Consider the following 17596-nt stretch of genomic DNA (forward strand, 5'->3'; position numbering starts at 1 on the left):
ATATTAAAGAATAAGATAACTTTGAGTTATTATTCTCTAATATTACCAATATCAAACAAAATGCTAATATCATAGTGATGAGAAAGTGGTTGAGATCTAGCTTTTAGTTTGGATTCTACAGAGTCATCAAATGAACAGAAAAAGGGTAATACCTATGATCATAAAAAGATTTTTTCTTAACTTGTAGGAAAGTAATGGTTAACTTTCTTAGATTGAAGCAGTTAATAAGCACAAATTGCTCTCCTTTTCTAATATTCTAATAACACTTCACTACCACATAACACATGAACCGTGTGTTAATGCCTTTATAAGAAGCCAAAAAAGTGTGATCAACAAAAACTTCCCAACAATATTCTAGTTTTGTTGATCATAATAATAATTTATATGACAGACATGTATGAAAATCAAGCATCTCCTGATGTCTCAAATTATGCATCAAGTAGTGGAATCTCTTCTGGGGATGATAATAAAGGGATTGGTTATAGAGCTGCAAAATCAAAGCATTTATATCTTTTGGGTAGCAATTCTTGGTTTCAATCCTTTCCCTTCAAAATTGATCTCAATTTTGTTCGTATGGTAAGTCAATATTCAAGCTTTCTATGTTTATTTAGAGTTAGCAATCTCATCATCATTTTGTGATAAATCTTCTGAAGTAATCTTAGCACAATTTTATTTCAACATACATAGTTGTATTGCATAATACTGTATGATGTATTTTGGAATTAGATTAAGATGTATATGACAAACTAAGAATTCAAGTAAGGATGATAATGCGACTCATATTTATATATTCATGGATATTCATTATGTCCCTATTCGATTGAGATGGATAATTATCTGCTCTAGTGCGAAAGTGAATTTTGAGTAGAGCGAATTTTTGTTTAAAACGGGACAGAGTCGAGTCATAGGCATACCGCATATTTGTCCTAATATGAACTAATATACATAATATATATTATAGAATATGTAAAATTAATAAAAAAAATTAATTTTAAAAGTTATAAGAACGAATAAAAATGAGACAAGTATTTACAGGAATAAATTAGGATACAAAATTTTACTATATATAAAAATATAATAGAACATACAGAATTAGATTGTGCAAAAATTAACATACAAGAGAGAATGTTAGATAGAAAAAGAGATTTAGGAAGACAATGACTTAGGTATTCACTAATTCCTACTATGGCTAAGTCCAATACTACTAATTGAAAAATTAGCCCATTAATACTTACATAGTTATATGTATTATGAAAATCAATGTGATTGGGTTTTGAATGTTATTGTTATATGAGAAGTGTAAATTGTTTTTTGTTACATATATAAAGGTGATGGCAGAGGTGATTGGAACATTTATTTTGATGTTCTGTGTAAGTGGAATAATAGCAAGCACAAAATTCCAAAGTGGCGAAGTGGGGCTTCTAGAGTATGCAGCCACAGCAGGATTAACAGTGGTTGTAATCATCTTCTCCATAGGACCAATTTCTTGTGCACATGTCAACCCAGCCGTCACAATTGCCTTTGCCACAATTGGTCATGTTCCATGGTACAAGGTACTAAACCTTAAAAGCATTCACTCACTTTATTTATAACTTCACTCAATTTTTTTTTTTATTAAAGATAGGAGACTTGAACCCAGTCTTTTAATTGAGTATGGAAAGATAATGTTATTTGAGCTATAACTCATTGGCCACTCAATTTTTAGTTTGATCCTTATAGTTTATATATTCGTGATTAAGACTTTATATATAGGAAAAGTTTTCGAGAAAAACCTTATATTATATTATATCTATCGTTTTTAGAACTAAATCAAATTATTCAAATTAATTAAAAATCAGTAATCAAATTGATCTTTAGGATAAAAATCGGTTGAGTCAATCAACCAAAATTAGAAAAATTAGGTCAAAAATAAAAAAAATCGATTAAAAGTTTGATAAATTGGTCAAATCGATTTGAACTTTTATAAGTTAATCAGTTTAAAATAAATAATAAAATACAAAAATTTATTTTTAAGATTATATATTATACAAAAATATATTATTTTATTATATTTAGTTCAATTTCAATTAAATTACGATTGAACTTTTAAATTTTTAAATTTTTAACTCTTTCGATTTGAATTTTTTAAATCTTGATTATATCTCACTTTGTATAAAAAAATTTGTGATAAGATTTCTCCGTTGTTAAGAAAAATTCATATAAAATAGTAATTTATCCTCCGACATACAGATTCGATCACAAATTTTATATTAAAGAAACTGAACCCAAAAACATTTATGCAATATGATAATTTGATTAGAAAATTACTTCAAAGAAAATTTTTATACAAGATATAAGAATTTGATTATAAATTTTTAAACTATAATAACCTAAATAAAACCAAGAGAATATACCCCGTTAAAATTCAGGTAGCTAGCATAATTTATTCTTTTTGTTTATTTTGTTGAACTGAACAGGTTCCAATTTACATAATAGCACAGATAGCAGGTTCTATATTTGCCACATTCATAGGTAGCCTTGTTTATGGCATAAAATCAGAGGTTATGATCACAAGGCCAATCCAAGGTTGCAACTCTGCATTCTGGGTTGAACTCATTGCAACTTTCATCATCATGTTCCTTGTTGCAGCTTTGACATCTGAGTATGAATCAGTAAGGAATACATAATTAAATTATTGATTAAGTTCTTTAATTATTAAACTATTTTACATTTATCTACAATAAGCTGAAACCTAAGACAAACTATTTATGCAGGTTGGGCAATTATCTGGCTTTGTTGCTGGAATTGCAATTGGTCTTGCTGTACTAATCACAGGGTAATTAACTACAAATTATTAACAAATTCTTATTTTTCCTCTCTATTTTTGGTTAAATTATTTTTGAGATCCTTTAATTTTATTCAGATTTCAATTAGGTCTATATAATTTAAAAACTTGTGATCAATTTTGTGGTCTATATAAAAATTAGGGTAAAATATATTTTTTATTCTTAATATTTGTGCATTTTTTTTTAAAAATACTCCTAACATTTAATTTCATTTAAGTTTGTACTAACGTTTTCGATTCATTTAATTTTGTCATTAACGTTTTCGCTTTGTGTCAAAATTATCCTTAAAAGTTTTTAATTTTGCCCCTAATATATTTTTTGAACAAAAGGAGCTCAACACACTAAAGTGGAGCAAGTAGGAAATAAAGACAATAACGAAAACAAGAACATAAACACGGTACCAAGAATCTAATCCGTTGTCATCTCCGACATTGCTATCAAAAACCAAACGGATCAACCCTGCACCATTCCCTGTAACTCAAAAACGACCTATTCTTAATAGCATCAACTCCTGTCAAAGTATTCTGAAAAACTCTCCGATTCCGTTCCAACCAAATGTTCCAGACAACTGCAAAGAATCCTACCAATCACTTCTTTTGCTCAGAGTTACCACCAGGCACTTCAGTCCAACTCTCAAACAGCTCTTTGACCGTCCCTAAAACTGTCCAAGCTTTATCAATTATCAGCACTTGTCAACCACGCGCACCATACCTGCCATGTAAACTCACAGCCAAGAAACAAATGATGCACAAATTCTATTTCCTTTTTACACAAACTACAAATGTTATCATTATGATGTATAATTCCTACTCTACTCAATCTCTCTTTAGTGTTGACTCTGCCTACTAAGACGAACCATGCAAACAGTTCAATTCTTGGAGGGACCAATCATCTCCATATGGTACTAGTGAAGTTGTAGCTTGTGATGTCCTCCGAAAGAGTCTCTTTCTGCACACCAACATAAAGGAATTAGTAGAAAAAATACATGTCATGTTAAATTTCCATATAATTGTATCCTCTCTATCAGATGCTAGTCTGACTAGCCGTAATCTGTCATGAAGTTGATTGAGTAACTCTAGCTCCCATTGGAATAATTATCTCCTCCACTGAAAGTTCCATATCCACTCTAACCCATCCCAAAACCCACAGTCCCCTATGACAGATCCTTGTTGATTTGAAACAGAGAAGAGTCTCGGAAAACTATCTTTTAAAGAGCCACTTTGTAACCAATCATCCTGCCAGAATCTAATACGCCTGCCATTTCCCAACTCCATAGACAAACCATTCATCATATCTCTTACCTCTTGTTCTCTAATATTAAGTTGGTAAATATTTTTCCACGGGCCACCTCTTGACGGTAAAGGCTATTTTGACAACATTACAGATGGGTTCAACTGATTACAAGAACAAACAACCTTCTTCCACAACGAGCAATCTTCCTTCGAAAAGTGCCACCACCACTTGAACAGAAGCGACACATTTCTGATTAAAGCATCCCCCACCCCTAAACTGCCCAACTTTTTCAGAGCTTGCACCAATTCCCATTTCACAAGAGGTATACCATTATTTCCATCTTCTTTACTCCATAAAAACCTTCTTTGCAACCCTATAATCCTTTCTGCAACCGCCTTTCGCATTTTATACAAGCTTAAGTAGTATACTAGCAAGCTATTAAGAACAGGTTTTATGAGAACCAACTTACCAGCTTTGTTGAGAGACTTCGCTTTTCATAGGCTCAGCTTATCTTCCACCTTGTCAATGATTGGTTTTCAGGTTTTCACCAACCGAGGATTTTCACCTAGAGGAATTCCCAAGTATCTGATAGGTAGAGTAGCTTCAGTACATGCCAACAAACCACACATATTCGTCACCCATTCCTTCTCACAGTTAACCAAAATCAAGCTTGACTTATCAAAGTTAATGCTCAGACCAGACATCAGTTCAAAACAACGCAGAAGTCTCTTATAGTTCACTAGTGTCTCCGTTTCCTGTGGGCAAAATAATATGGTGTCATCTGCAAATTGGAGATGCGACAACTCTATGTTGTCACTCCCTACCAACAATGGAGAAATGCGACCATTCCTGACTGCCTCACCCACCATCTTGTGCAAGACGTCAACTACAAGAACGAACAGAAAAGGAGAAAGAGGATCTCCTTGTCTAAGACCTCTCTCCATCTTAAACGGCTTGGATGATGACCCATTAATCAACACTGACATAGATGCTGTAGTCACACATTCCTTCACCCATGTCCTCCATCTAAGACCAAAATCCATCTTCTGTAACACAATATCCACAAAGCTCCATCTCACCCTGTCGTACGCTTAACGCTACCCATGTTACATTAGCGTCCGTTGGTAGCTTTGCACTTTGGAAGAATTCCAACACAACTGTAATAAATTATTGACCAATCTCATCCCAACATTTCTTTATGAAGTTTATATTGTTTCCATCACTACCCGGTGCTTTGCTGGACTCACAATCCCAAACTGCCTCTTGTATCTCCTCCGGTGATGGCATCACCTCTAACAATGCTGCATCTTCGTCATCAATCTGTTCTACCAACCCATCCCGGATCCCAATCATAGGGGCAAATTCCTGTCGATACAGATCTTTATAAAATTCTGTAATAGCAAGCTTTATTCTGGCCTGGTTCGTCACTAATCTGCCATTAATTACTAGAGAATCGATTATGTTGTTCCTCCTTCTAGCCGACGCCAGGATATGGAAGTATCTAATGTTCTTGTCCATATCTCTAGCATGTTGAGAGTGAGACATCTGCTTCCAATGGATCTCCTTTCTGGCATACCACTTCGCACAACAAGTCACAAGAGCCTTCCGTCTGGCCTCCACTGTTCCATCATAGCTACCAGCACTAACCATATCATCAATCTTCTTAATCTCCTCCTCAAACTTCTTTATCCTGTCATCCATGCCGCCAAAATTGTCTTTATGCCATCTCCTCAGCGGTATCATCAAGGCCTGCAGCTTATTAGTGAACTGAGTCTCACCCAAATTCCGCCACTCATCCTTCACCATCCTCAAAAACCCTTCATGTGTAAACCAGGAATCCAAGCTTTGAAAAGGTCTTGGACCCGCACTCAGTCTTGTATCTTCTAGAATCAACGGGCAGTGATCTGATAGACCTCTTGGTCCCCCTTTCAATCGAGTATCTGGAAACTACTCAAGCCACTCCATACTGACAAGAATCCTATCAATGCGGCTACAAGAATGACCTCGAAACCATGTGAACTGCCGATCAGTTAACGGTAAATCCACTAACTGTAAATCTTGTACCCATTCCTTAAAATCTTCCGCTGTAGCCGGCAGAGTAACAGTGCCTTTCCTTTCCTCCAACCTTAGTATCTCATTGAAATCCCCCATGAAACAAAATGGAACTTGACATAAGCCCAAAATGTAGCTCAACTCCTTCCACATCATCAGTTTCTCCCTTCGCGTATGTGCTTCATACACCAAGCAGAATGCACAGTTCAAGTTATTTTTTGTCAACAAACCTTCAACGCATAGCCAACCATCCCTTTATAGCAGTTCGATTGTTTAAACAACAAATCATCCCACATTAACAATAAGCCGTCAGACGCACCTACTGATTCTACATAGTCCCAACCCACTGTGTCACATCCCCACAAACGTACTACATCAAACTTAGTCATTACCTCCCTCTTAGTTTCAATCAAACCTATCATATTTAATCTATAATTTTTCTTCAACTCTTTCACCAGACTTAACTTCCCATCCCCTCTTAGTCCTCTAACATTCCAGCAACTATAAATCATTTAAATGAATTTTTACATACCATGCTATGTTGTTTGGGCCTGCTCCTCCTAGCTTTCTCTTTCTGTTTTGCCATCCTTCTCTTTGCCGCAAGTTCTTCATTTTGGCTTTGTAAAATCGCCATAATATCTTCTTCTTCATCATAAAAAACCATACCAGATTCCACGGCTAACTTCCATGTTTCCTTATTTTCGGCCAACTGTCCTTCCTCCGTAAACCTCTGGTCAGCAATTTGATTTGTGACTTCTGTTCCTGTTTCGGATCCAACATCCTCAGTAGCCCGTTCTTTGACGTTCTCATGTTTCACAGCTTTGTCTTCACCTGCTTCTACTACCACATCGTTCTCCCTCTCTTGCAATTGCAATATTTGGCCCATCTGGTTTTCCCGGTCCATTCTTCCTTCAACCACCTCCTCCGCGTCCAGCCCTTGGTTGTACCCTTTCACCATGTTCGGCACTACCAAGCTCTCCTCAATTATACTACCACCTCCCCATGCTTGGCTTCCATCCGGCACTTCCAAGCTGTGCAAGCCTTGAGCACGCATGACGCCACCTCACAGCGCAAAGGAACGTGACTCGCAGTCCTTGGCAGCGGCGTGAACTGGAGCGTGTGAGAGTTGGAACGCTCCACTCGTGCAGCCTTACTCATCATTCACAAGGGAGGGCCCCGCTTGCACTGAACCAGATCCCATGATCAGCTTTCGACCTGGCCCAGCTTCCTTGGCACTATCTTGTTGAATGCGCAGACCTAATTGGTCATGATACGGCGGCCCACCAAATTGATGGCCCAGGACGAGCCTTGACTTATAACATTCCTTTTGGGAATTCTTATTTGTAAAACCCACGCTCTTTTCTTCCCATCCTTTGTTCTTGTCTTCAAAATTCTTGGACCCACTTCCTTTATCAAAGCAAACCTGTGTAACCATTCTTTCCGACTCAATCTCCGCACAATCATCAAAATTCTCACAATCATCCTCCCCATTAATTTCTTTAATTCTGAACGAATCTGTTATCCATTGCAGTTGATACGGATTTAAATGGTCTTGATTGCATTCGTTCAAAAAAATATCTGATATTACCATTCTACAATTATCTTCATCACTTTCGTTAGTCCGTGTCATGATTAGCTCAGCCGCCGGATCCCACACCGTCGCCATGGCCACTATTCCACCACCATGTGAACTAGAGCTTCCACATGTTGGCCTAACGATTACATCTTCCGTCAAGCATTTTTCCCCATGTATCTCGCAACCCACCTCCTTTACAAAGACATCAAAGCCACTAGTTCCCACAGTGATATGCACCCATTCCTTAATTATGTCAAACACACAAATGTCAATTAACACTCGGCCAACACTGAAAGATAAGGCAGACTTTGTCATTTCATCACATTTTACTACTTCCCTCCATAGGCCGCCTATCGTGTTGAATGTATTCACTGACCAAATATGTAGGGGCACTCCATAACATTCTAACCAGACTCTTCTAGTCTCACCGCGTTCTAATTCCTCCCATCGCCAAATGCTATGAAAGAATTGCAAAAAGCTATTCATTTTGAAGGTATAAGCTTCCTTTGCGTTCTTCACAGAATCAAAAACTAATAAGGCTTTATATGCTCCAAGTTCTCTGACTTCAACAATCTGAGGGAAGTTCTTGCTGATTGCTCTCTCTAACGATTTGAAATCAATGGCCGTCGTCGTTCCTCCGACCAAGCTCCTCAGCAGCCAATCGAAATTCTCTTTTGCTATTGGGACTTCAATCTTCTTCGTCCAACCATTCTCATGCGGGTCCTTGACAGAAGTATCCTTCTTAGTTGCTTTCACTCTTGTAAGACCTTTTTCTCTCTGAGGTTGCCTACTTTCTTCAACAGATCTTGCAATGTCTCCCTTACGTAGCCCAGTGTTCTTCCCTTCCATTGGCCTTCTATACTTAGCCTCACCTACGTAGATTGTCTTCCCCCTTATGCACGTTTGATGCATTTCTGATATAGCCTTCACAGCCCCCCTTTCGTTGTATAGCGAACAAATGCAAACAAAAGAACCTTCCCGTTTTTTACCTTCCGAGCAAGATAAATGTCATTGATTCGTCCTGTCCAATGAAACAAGTGATAAAGTTCTTTCTTCGAGATATCTTGTGGCAGATTGTTAACAAAAACGGTGAAAGAATCGTTTACCAAGCGTTGATGCTCTTCTCGATTCCAAATCCTAGGATCCTTTATCTGTAAATTCCTAGCTCTACCCCACTCAGTGTTTCCCACTCTCACTCTCTATCTCTCTAAAAATTTTGTCCTTAATATTATACATGGAGTTAACACTCACGAGTGATTTTGACACAAATAAAAAATATTAGAGACAAAATTGAATCCAACTAACATTAGAGGCATTTTAAAAAAAAAAAAATTGTAAACATTAGAGACAAAAAATATATTTTACTCTAAAAATTATTTTAATCAAATTTGATCCTGTGAGTTACATATTTAAATTCAAACCTCTAGGTTGTGCCAAGGTGCAAACATTTTTTTAACTATATCTCTATGGTTTGAAAATATGGTAATCAAAGTATCAAACCCTAGTCTGAAACCCAAATGAAAAAAAGTTGAATAAAAAATTAATTTATCTCTTTTTTTTTCATTCAAAAGATTTAGAAATAAAATATAATGATGAAAAAATATAATTGAAAAATTAACAAGAATAAAAAAAATAAAAAATAAGTTGTATCTCTTATTAGTATCTCTAAATTTTTTCTATCAGAATGGACACAAAATACATTAATTCAGTGTGTCTAGACACAATGTTTTTGTACATATCTCATTTGTCAAACACGATTTTATATCTATGTATCCTTATCTCAATATTTCATGCTGCTAAACAAATACAGCTTATATATTCACGTAGAAGTGCCAATTTAACCCTAGATCCTAAGGACTAGTCCCAAACTCGCACTCTAAAGCCCGACCCTACACTAATTATATCTTTTAAAAGGTCTTTATCAAACTTAATTCACAATAATCTTTAAATAAAAAGATTAAACCTCCCCGTTCAAGAGTTGATTCCAAATTATTTAAAGACTCAAGACACTCATCTGATGATAACGATTAACTCTAAACAACTACCAATCCAACTTAAATGACTTATGGATTTTAATTTATTGAGCTGCTCTCGACCAACTAAAATTACTTACTAGCCGCTCTACATCTTAATCGATTGACTTTAGGTAGATCATTGACTGTCTCTAACCAATCCCGAATAAACCACCAATCGTCCATGCCGACTTTGGTCGACACTCGACCGACTGCAATTAATTTCGAATAATGTAGAATAAAAAATGGTAAAAATATAATAAATTTAAATAATTTATTAAATATGATTGAAATAAGAGATCAAAGTATAAAATAAAAAAAAAAATTAAAAGAACTAACATTATAATTATGTTATTTTTCTCAATTTTAATATATATTTTATATTTCAACACAAAATTTATAAATTTTTTGTGTATATATAACAAGATTGATTTTAATAACATATACTAAATCTTATCTTATTAGATAACATCCACTATACACATAGTAGTTTTTATTTGAATAACAGAGTGCTCTGTTTTGTGTGTGTGGAATTGAAGGCCTGTGTCAGGTGGATCAATGAACCCTGCAAGATCATTAGGACCAGCAATTGTTTCATGGAAATTCAAGGACATTTGGATATACATGATAGCCCCAAGTGGTGGAGCCATAGCAGGAGCTCAAACCCTTCGTTTTCTTCGCCTTAATAAGGACCAACCTTGCAACACCGATGTTGGTCACCCCATACCCTATTGTTCAAGTTAGTAAAATAATAAAAAACCAAGCTAATGTAAGAAAATTAAAGAAGGTGAATTGTTGATTGTAACCCTGTTTTTGTGTCCCTAGGGAGAAATGGAAATGGACCCATGATTTTGGTGGTAGAGAAAAATTGGAGCTTGTTATCTGAAAGAGTAGAAGGGTTCAGACAAAGATATGTCTTAGGAAAAAAAGGGAATACCAGATGATCATGTGGATCCCAATGTTTAATTACTAGTTTATTTTTCTAATTACTATTTTATTATCATAGTTTGCCGTTGAAACATGTTAACATTGATTTTCGAGTATGTAAGTATATCAAATAATTTTAATGAAATTTTACGGAGACAATTTATGAAATATAAGCTTTAAATTCAATGAAAATTTTATAAAAAAAAAAATTATTCAACTATGTAACAATTGTATATAGTCATTAATAAAAAAATATATAACAATGCAGAATGATTATGCATTTATATTTGTAATCAACTTTATAGATAATATAATATAATTAAATTAAATTAAATTTATAATTAAAATAATTAATAAATAATACTAAGTTTTTATTCATAGAAAAATTAAGAGAAAATTCCACTCCCCTCCCTTACGAGATGCTAAAATGACACTTCCCTCCCTTCTATTTTATAAATGTACATTTTCCTCCCTTCTAACTTTTAAAAAACTTCCTCTTTAATCAATTAAAAAATTATTAAAGGATATTTTTGAAAAAAAATATAATTATTAAATTTTTTTAAAAATACAATTTAATCAATAAAAGAATAATTTATTAAAGAGTATTTTGGTAAGCAAAATTTAATGATAAAAAATAAAATTTTTGCTAATGGGTATTTTTTTAAAAAATAATTTATTTTTTCTTAAAAAAAGGATAAAGTTAACATTAGTTAACTAAAAAAATTTAAAATGGATTAAAGAAGAGATTTTTAAAAGTTAGAAAGGAGGAGAATGTATATTTATAAAATAGAGGGGAGGAGAGTGTCATTTTAGCATCTCGTAGGGGAGGGGAGTGGAATTTTCTCAAAAATTAATGATATACTGCAAGAGAATTATTTTATGGAAAAGTCTAGGAGGCCAGCAACTTTTGTGTTTTTTGACCAGCACTTAACCATCAAAACAAAAATAAGTGATCTCCCACCATGAGATATAATCTCACACCATTAAAAATACTATTGATGACCAATTGATGGTTACAAAACACCAAAATTGCTCACCCTAGCATTCCTCTTATTTTATTTCTGCAAAAGGCAAAATATTTCTCAGACACGTGTAAGTCAATTAGCTTACAATGCATGCAAAAGCCGTACGTAATGAATAGAGGGAGAGAGAGAGAGAGGAATGAATAGAGTTTCCTTCAACACCACAATCAAATTCTTCGGAAATCAAAGAGAAAAAACCCCACAAGAACACAATCAATTCATCACATTCCTTCATTATCTCATTGTTCTTGTTCTTGGTAATAAATTCCATCCAAGAGAAATGCAGAGAGGTATGTAATGAATAATTCATCACATTCTTTAATAGCATCAATTTTATGTACAGATGTTGATGGATCGAAATTGAAATGTTTTGTAGATTATAATGGGAATGTTAAGCCAAGCGTTACACAGATCGTTGTGGCTTCATCCATTGGGTTGATATTTGCTGTGGCAATGTCTTATCGGATCAAGGTTATGAGAGATCGCAAGATAATGCCACTTTTGAGAATTTCAAGGGCAGGCAAACATACTCCAAGGCTTGAAAGATTCTCTCATTACGTAGGTAATAACAATAATAATAAAAAATCAAATTAGTGATAATAAATTTTGAGTTTTTGTGTTTGTGTTTGTGTTTATTAGGAAGATCCAATTGTTTAGTTTAGTTTAGTTTGGTTTATATACTATCATCACTGTAGGATTTAGTGTAGTTCCCTCCAAGTAGGAGAGACGCAATAATGATACAGACAATGTGAATTGTCAAGAACATAATAGATTAACATGCCAACAAGGATCGAATTTTAAATTTTTTTGGAGAAATTCTGCTACTATGTTAGGAAATTACTTATTCTAAAAGTTTAAGCTGACAAGAAGATACATATTTAATAATACAATCGTGTTTTAAATGTGATTAACTTTAGCAATGGTGGATCTTATACTATATTATACGAGGAAATGGCTGCTACCAAATTTTTTACATCACTTGTAAAATTTGTTTCCGATCTTTATTTCTTCTTATTAATTAACTTGGCCTCCCCTGAAAATTTTTTAATAAGTACTACTAACACTTAATCTCCTTCTATAAATGGTAGTGAAAGATAATGAAAAATTCAATTAGATGAGGTAGTACATTTCTATCAATTTAAATATGAATTGGACTATTGATTTTTGTGATTTGGTGCAGCTAGACAAATGGGGTTCAAAGATAGGAGGAGTTGTCCTCATCTGTGTAAATTAGCTTCTGAATACATAAGGAAGGCCGACGGATGCGAAGACGATATGTACGCCTTCTTCGAGGGCGAACCGGATGCAGATTCGCTCTTCGTGAAGCTCGTGGAGGAGTTTGAGAGATGCATTCTCAGTTACTTTTCATTCCATTGGAGCTACGGTGATCTATTGATAAGTCAGGTCTTAGTGAAGAGTTTAGTTTAGTTATTTCTAAATGTTGGAATCTTCTGCATTTGAATTGTTTATTTATACCACTAAGTGTTTTCCTTCCTATATTGCAGATATTGAGCTCTGAAAATGAGGCAAAAAAGAAGCTCAAGCACATAGTTATGGCCGCAACTAGGTGAGTGTGTGCGCGTGCGTATGCGTGTGTGTTACTATTATTTTTATTCCTCTCCTTTCGAAGTTAAATTAATAGTAGGATTTTGAACATACAGAGAACAAAGGGTTGAGAGGCTAACAAAGAATTTGAAGGTGGCGAGAGTTTTTAACACTTTAGTAGAAGAGATGAAAGCAATGGGACTTGTAACAACCGATGACTCGAGATGCACAGAAGTAATGGCTCCAGTAGCTCATAGCGATAGAAGCCCGGTGCTTCTCTTCATGGGTGGTGGCATGGGAGCCGGCAAGAGCACTGTGCTCAAGGACATTCTTAAAGAGTAAGACACCGAATATATACATAACAAGAATGTTATATGTACTATTATTTTTGTATATCGTTCTCATATATCTTTTATTTTTGGTATTAAACGTGATTGATAAGAAGTAACAGAAGATATAGTTATGTACACAGAAAATAGTACAAGCATAAGTTTTCTATATAAGATAAATTATTATGTGCATATGGAAATGGTCATAATTAGAGAAATTTGTGCAGACCTTTTTGGGCCGGAGCGGCAGGAAATGCTGTTATCATTGAGGCAGATGCCTTCAAAGAATCAGATGTTATCTATAGAGCCCTTAGTTCAAGGGGGCATCATGACATGATTCAAACAGCTGAATTGGTAAGATTGTTATAACATTGTTCTCTGATTTCATACTTATTCTAGAGACTTTTCTTTAATTATAATTGTCATAGTTTTGAGAATCAAACCAAACTAGCAAGTTCGATTGATCGGCTACCAGATTGGTCCCATTCTTGGTAAAAATTGGTCATAAAACTAGTAAACTAGGTGGTCGAATTGGCTCGGTTAAATCTCGGTTGAACTTTTAAACTTTCAAACATCTAACTCTACTTGTTGAATGACCAGTTTGACTTCATAACCTTGATTATTATTTGTTTATACACATGGTCTACCATAAGAGACGATATCATCTGTATAGTTAACTTTCACAAAAATAGTCGAAATTATGATTTGAAATAGATCAATCTTAAAAATTAGATACATGTCTTTTTTTCAAAATTATAAACATTTTAGTCCACCTAAAAGCCTAAATTCTAAGCACTTTTTTCCATAGTTTGACAATGGTTTGGGTTCTAGCATGATAAAAATCATTGATGAAAACAGGTTCACCAATCCTCCACAGATGCAGCCTCATCACTCCTAGTAACTGCACTAAATGAAGGGAGGGATGTGATCATGGATGGAACACTCTCTTGGGTACCATTTGTAGTGCAAACAATAACCATGGCCAGAAACGTCCATCGGAAGCGTTACCGGATGGGTGTCGGCTACAAGTTGAACAGTGATGGATCTGTAATTGAAAACTATTGGGAAATTATTGATGATGAAGAACCTGAACAAGTTGGAGGGAAAAAAAGAAAACCATATAGAATAGAGTTGGTTGGAGTAATTTGTGATGCTTACCTTGCCGTCATTAGAGGCATAAGGTTTGTTTCACAATCTTATTACATCCATTTCAATCAATCGTTTTAATTTATAATTCAGGTTTAATACTCAAATTCGTTAAAGATAATTCATTCTCTAAATTGATTCTCTAAAGAAGTTTTTTAGTCATATTCATACATGACATATACAATTGTAAGCTAAATAGATCATCTGGTCAGTTAGAAACAACACGAGGTATCACGTTAGATGGCACGTGTCACTAAATGATTGGTTGTACTTTTGACACATCAACCAATCATTTTGTGACACGTGAGTACGACATGTTATCATGGAATTGACAAAATGATCTATTTGACTTAAGGTTATAATTTTCAGAAACTAATATGACTAGAAAAATCTTTTTGGAATCAACTTAGAAACTGAATTATCTTTCAAAGAAGAATTTGAATATTAACTTTTATAATTCAATTTTTCAATGTAGCAAAACAGTAAAAGCATATTTATTTTAGAACAGAAGACAACTAAATCTAACTCCTTTTTCTAGCAAAGAAAAATTAGTCATAATTTTGATTTTTTAATACTAAATCTGGCATGATTATTCCAGTGTAAATGAATTATGCTAATAAGCAATTTTGAATGGGAACACAGGAGAGCTATCATGTGTAGAAGAGGAGTAAGAGTGAAATCTCAATTAAAATCTCACAAAAGGTTTGCTGATGCATTTATGACATATTGTAACCTAGTAGACAATGCCAGGTTATACAGTACCAATGCTTTGGAAGGCCCACCCAAGGTACACATAAACTTCTTTACATTCTTGCTCTACTTACTTTTTTAGAGAAAAGGACAAATAGGTCTTTGACCTTTTGGCCCGTAGACATTTATATCTTTGAGGATTTGAAAATACATTTAAGTCTTCGACTTTCTCAAAATCTGGACATATCGATCCCTGAATCTAATTTGTCCCATTTTAAAAACTCTCCACGTGTGCATTCGTATATTGGCCAGGCCAGTACAACGGAAGTCATGTTTGATTTTTCCGTTGAGTCTGCTAGACCCAATTGAACAGAAGGATCCATGTGTCCAGGTTTTAAGAAGGTCAATGACTTAAATGTATTTTCAAATCATTAGGGATTTAAATGTCCGCAAACCAAAAGGTTAAGGACCTATTTGTCCTTTTCTCTACTTTTTTAATAAATTTTAAATTTTAAATTTTTATATTTTTTAAATTTAAAATTAATTTTTTAACATTTTTTAGTAATTAGACAGTAACTTTCAGACACTATATATATATACTCATTGATTGAAAAAAAAAAGCCTTCAAATCTATGTTCCTTTTATTCAACCATCAATTTGTTTGTGCACCTACATTGATGCAAAACGATGAAACACCAAGAAATCATTCACCAATTAAAGATTTCTTTTTTTTTTCTTTTTCTTTTTAATTTTAACCTCTACATTTTAATAACACAACTATGACTTCACTTTGAAGTTTAAATAATAATACATCGAGTAATTAAATGCTCATTAATAATATGTTGAAACTAAATTGATATCTAAAATTACTCGTGAACTAATTTAAGAATATCACAAGATGTGTATTAAATAAGATAACTTTTGCATAGTGTTTTGAACAATCTTATCTTTCTAAACTATAGTAAAAGTGTAAGGAAAAGTATATGGAACCAAGAGGTGATCAGCCAAAAGGTAAACAACTTAACTAATTTATAATTATATTTAATTAATTTTATTTGTTTTTAATTTATAATATTTGATATTAATTGCTTCTCACCCCAAATTTAAATTCTGAATGATACGTTGGAGAAATAGGGGCAGGAATCACAGAACTTCCAACAATCCCGATTCTTAGTATATAAAAAACTTTATAAAATATATAAAAGAACATCCATTTAATATGAAAAAGAAACATTCTCATACTTAATAGAAGAAACATCCTAATGCCTAGCATAAGCACCATCTACACAGAGGTTTTGAATTCACCCAAAAATATTTGGCTGGTTTTTTGCTGATACCCTCTTGGTTCCCTAGCATTGTTGAAAGTGTAAAACCTTCTCGACTCTCACAACAAATAAGTACCCAAAAATGAGTAAGACACAAAATTATGATTTTGATAATTTTTTTCTACCACCTAGACATATTGAAATAATTTGAATATTAATCTAATTTCTTTAATTGGTATTGGTGGTTGTCTAACATGAAATTAGGATCCACCATTTTTCCCTCCATCTTTGCCATTACAACAAAATGTGAATCTCTATTGACTTGATAAGTTTTGTGTAAAGTTGATAGGATGGAAAGATAGAGACAAGACACTACTTGTTGATCCAGATGAAATTGATTGTTTGAGGAGAGTTGCAAGGTTGAATGAAGATGCTGAATCCATATATGAGCTTTACAAGCATCCTAATCCAGCTTTTGAAGCAGGATCAATTTGGAAAGACATTGTATTATCCCCTTCAAGGCTCAACATCCAACAAGAGCTTAAGTATTCTATCCAAAAAATTGAGAGACTCAAAGATAACTTCATGAAGGAGTGATAATGTTTTTTCAACCTTCTACACTTTAATTAAGATTTCATAGGTTATTGGAGTTTTGTAGAAGAGCAAAACTCAATTTATGTTGTACAAACTACACCAACAACATAGTTAAAATCTTGATTTTGAAAAGTGTATCATTTCTTTTTATGCTTACAGTTAAATTAAGATATGAGAAAGTACATTTTTTGTATATACCCATTTCGAAAAAATTTAAAAATTAAATATCTCTTAATCAATCTCTCATGGCGTATTAGAGAAGCTTCGTTGGAATTCAACTCTACGGTCTTCGGCAATATTTTTATTAAAAAGAGGAAATTGGAGGCTTATTTGAATTGTATTCAACGAAAAATGGAGGCTGACGATGATCCGATTTTGAA

General features: G+C 33.9%; 2 protein-coding genes across 2 annotated transcripts; both read left to right on the plus strand.

Annotated features, from left to right (window-relative positions):
- LOC107634096 (probable aquaporin NIP7-1) lies at window positions 48-10787 on the plus strand. The gene is made up of 6 exons (XM_016337674.2): window positions 48-576; window positions 1329-1553; window positions 2457-2651; window positions 2754-2815; window positions 10238-10437; window positions 10524-10787. Exons 1-6 carry the CDS (start codon window positions 385-387, stop codon window positions 10640-10642), a joined length of 993 nt encoding a protein of 330 aa, XP_016193160.2. The 5' UTR covers window positions 48-384; the 3' UTR covers window positions 10643-10787.
- On the plus strand, window positions 11784-17372 carry LOC107634095. The gene is made up of 9 exons (XM_016337673.2): window positions 11784-11937; window positions 12024-12209; window positions 12828-13051; window positions 13153-13214; window positions 13309-13530; window positions 13749-13875; window positions 14380-14702; window positions 15310-15454; window positions 16965-17372. Exons 1-9 carry the CDS (start codon window positions 11787-11789, stop codon window positions 17217-17219), a joined length of 1695 nt encoding a protein of 564 aa, XP_016193159.2. The 5' UTR covers window positions 11784-11786; the 3' UTR covers window positions 17220-17372.

Source organism: Arachis ipaensis, chromosome B03 (assembly GCF_000816755.2).
Source record: "Arachis ipaensis cultivar K30076 chromosome B03, Araip1.1, whole genome shotgun sequence".
In the NCBI taxonomy this organism is placed as follows: domain Eukaryota; kingdom Viridiplantae; phylum Streptophyta; class Magnoliopsida; order Fabales; family Fabaceae; genus Arachis; species Arachis ipaensis.

Excerpts from the sequence above, each read along its gene's own strand:
- LOC107634096 (XM_016337674.2), top strand. The coding sequence starts at position 385 with ATGACAGACATGTATGAAAATCAAGCATCTCCTGATGTCTCAAATTAT. Across the intron at positions 2,652-2,753 it reads TGACATCTGAGTATGAATCA|GTTGGGCAATTATCTGGCTT; the intron begins GTAAGGAATACA and ends CTATTTATGCAG. Across the intron at positions 2,816-10,237 it reads CTTGCTGTACTAATCACAGG|GCCTGTGTCAGGTGGATCAA; the intron begins GTAATTAACTAC and ends GTGGAATTGAAG.
- LOC107634095 (XM_016337673.2), top strand. The coding sequence starts at position 11,787 with ATGAATAGAGTTTCCTTCAACACCACAATCAAATTCTTCGGAAATCAA. Across the intron at positions 12,210-12,827 it reads AAGATTCTCTCATTACGTAG|CTAGACAAATGGGGTTCAAA; the intron begins GTAATAACAATA and ends GATTTGGTGCAG. Across the intron at positions 13,215-13,308 it reads ATAGTTATGGCCGCAACTAG|AGAACAAAGGGTTGAGAGGC; the intron begins GTGAGTGTGTGC and ends TTGAACATACAG.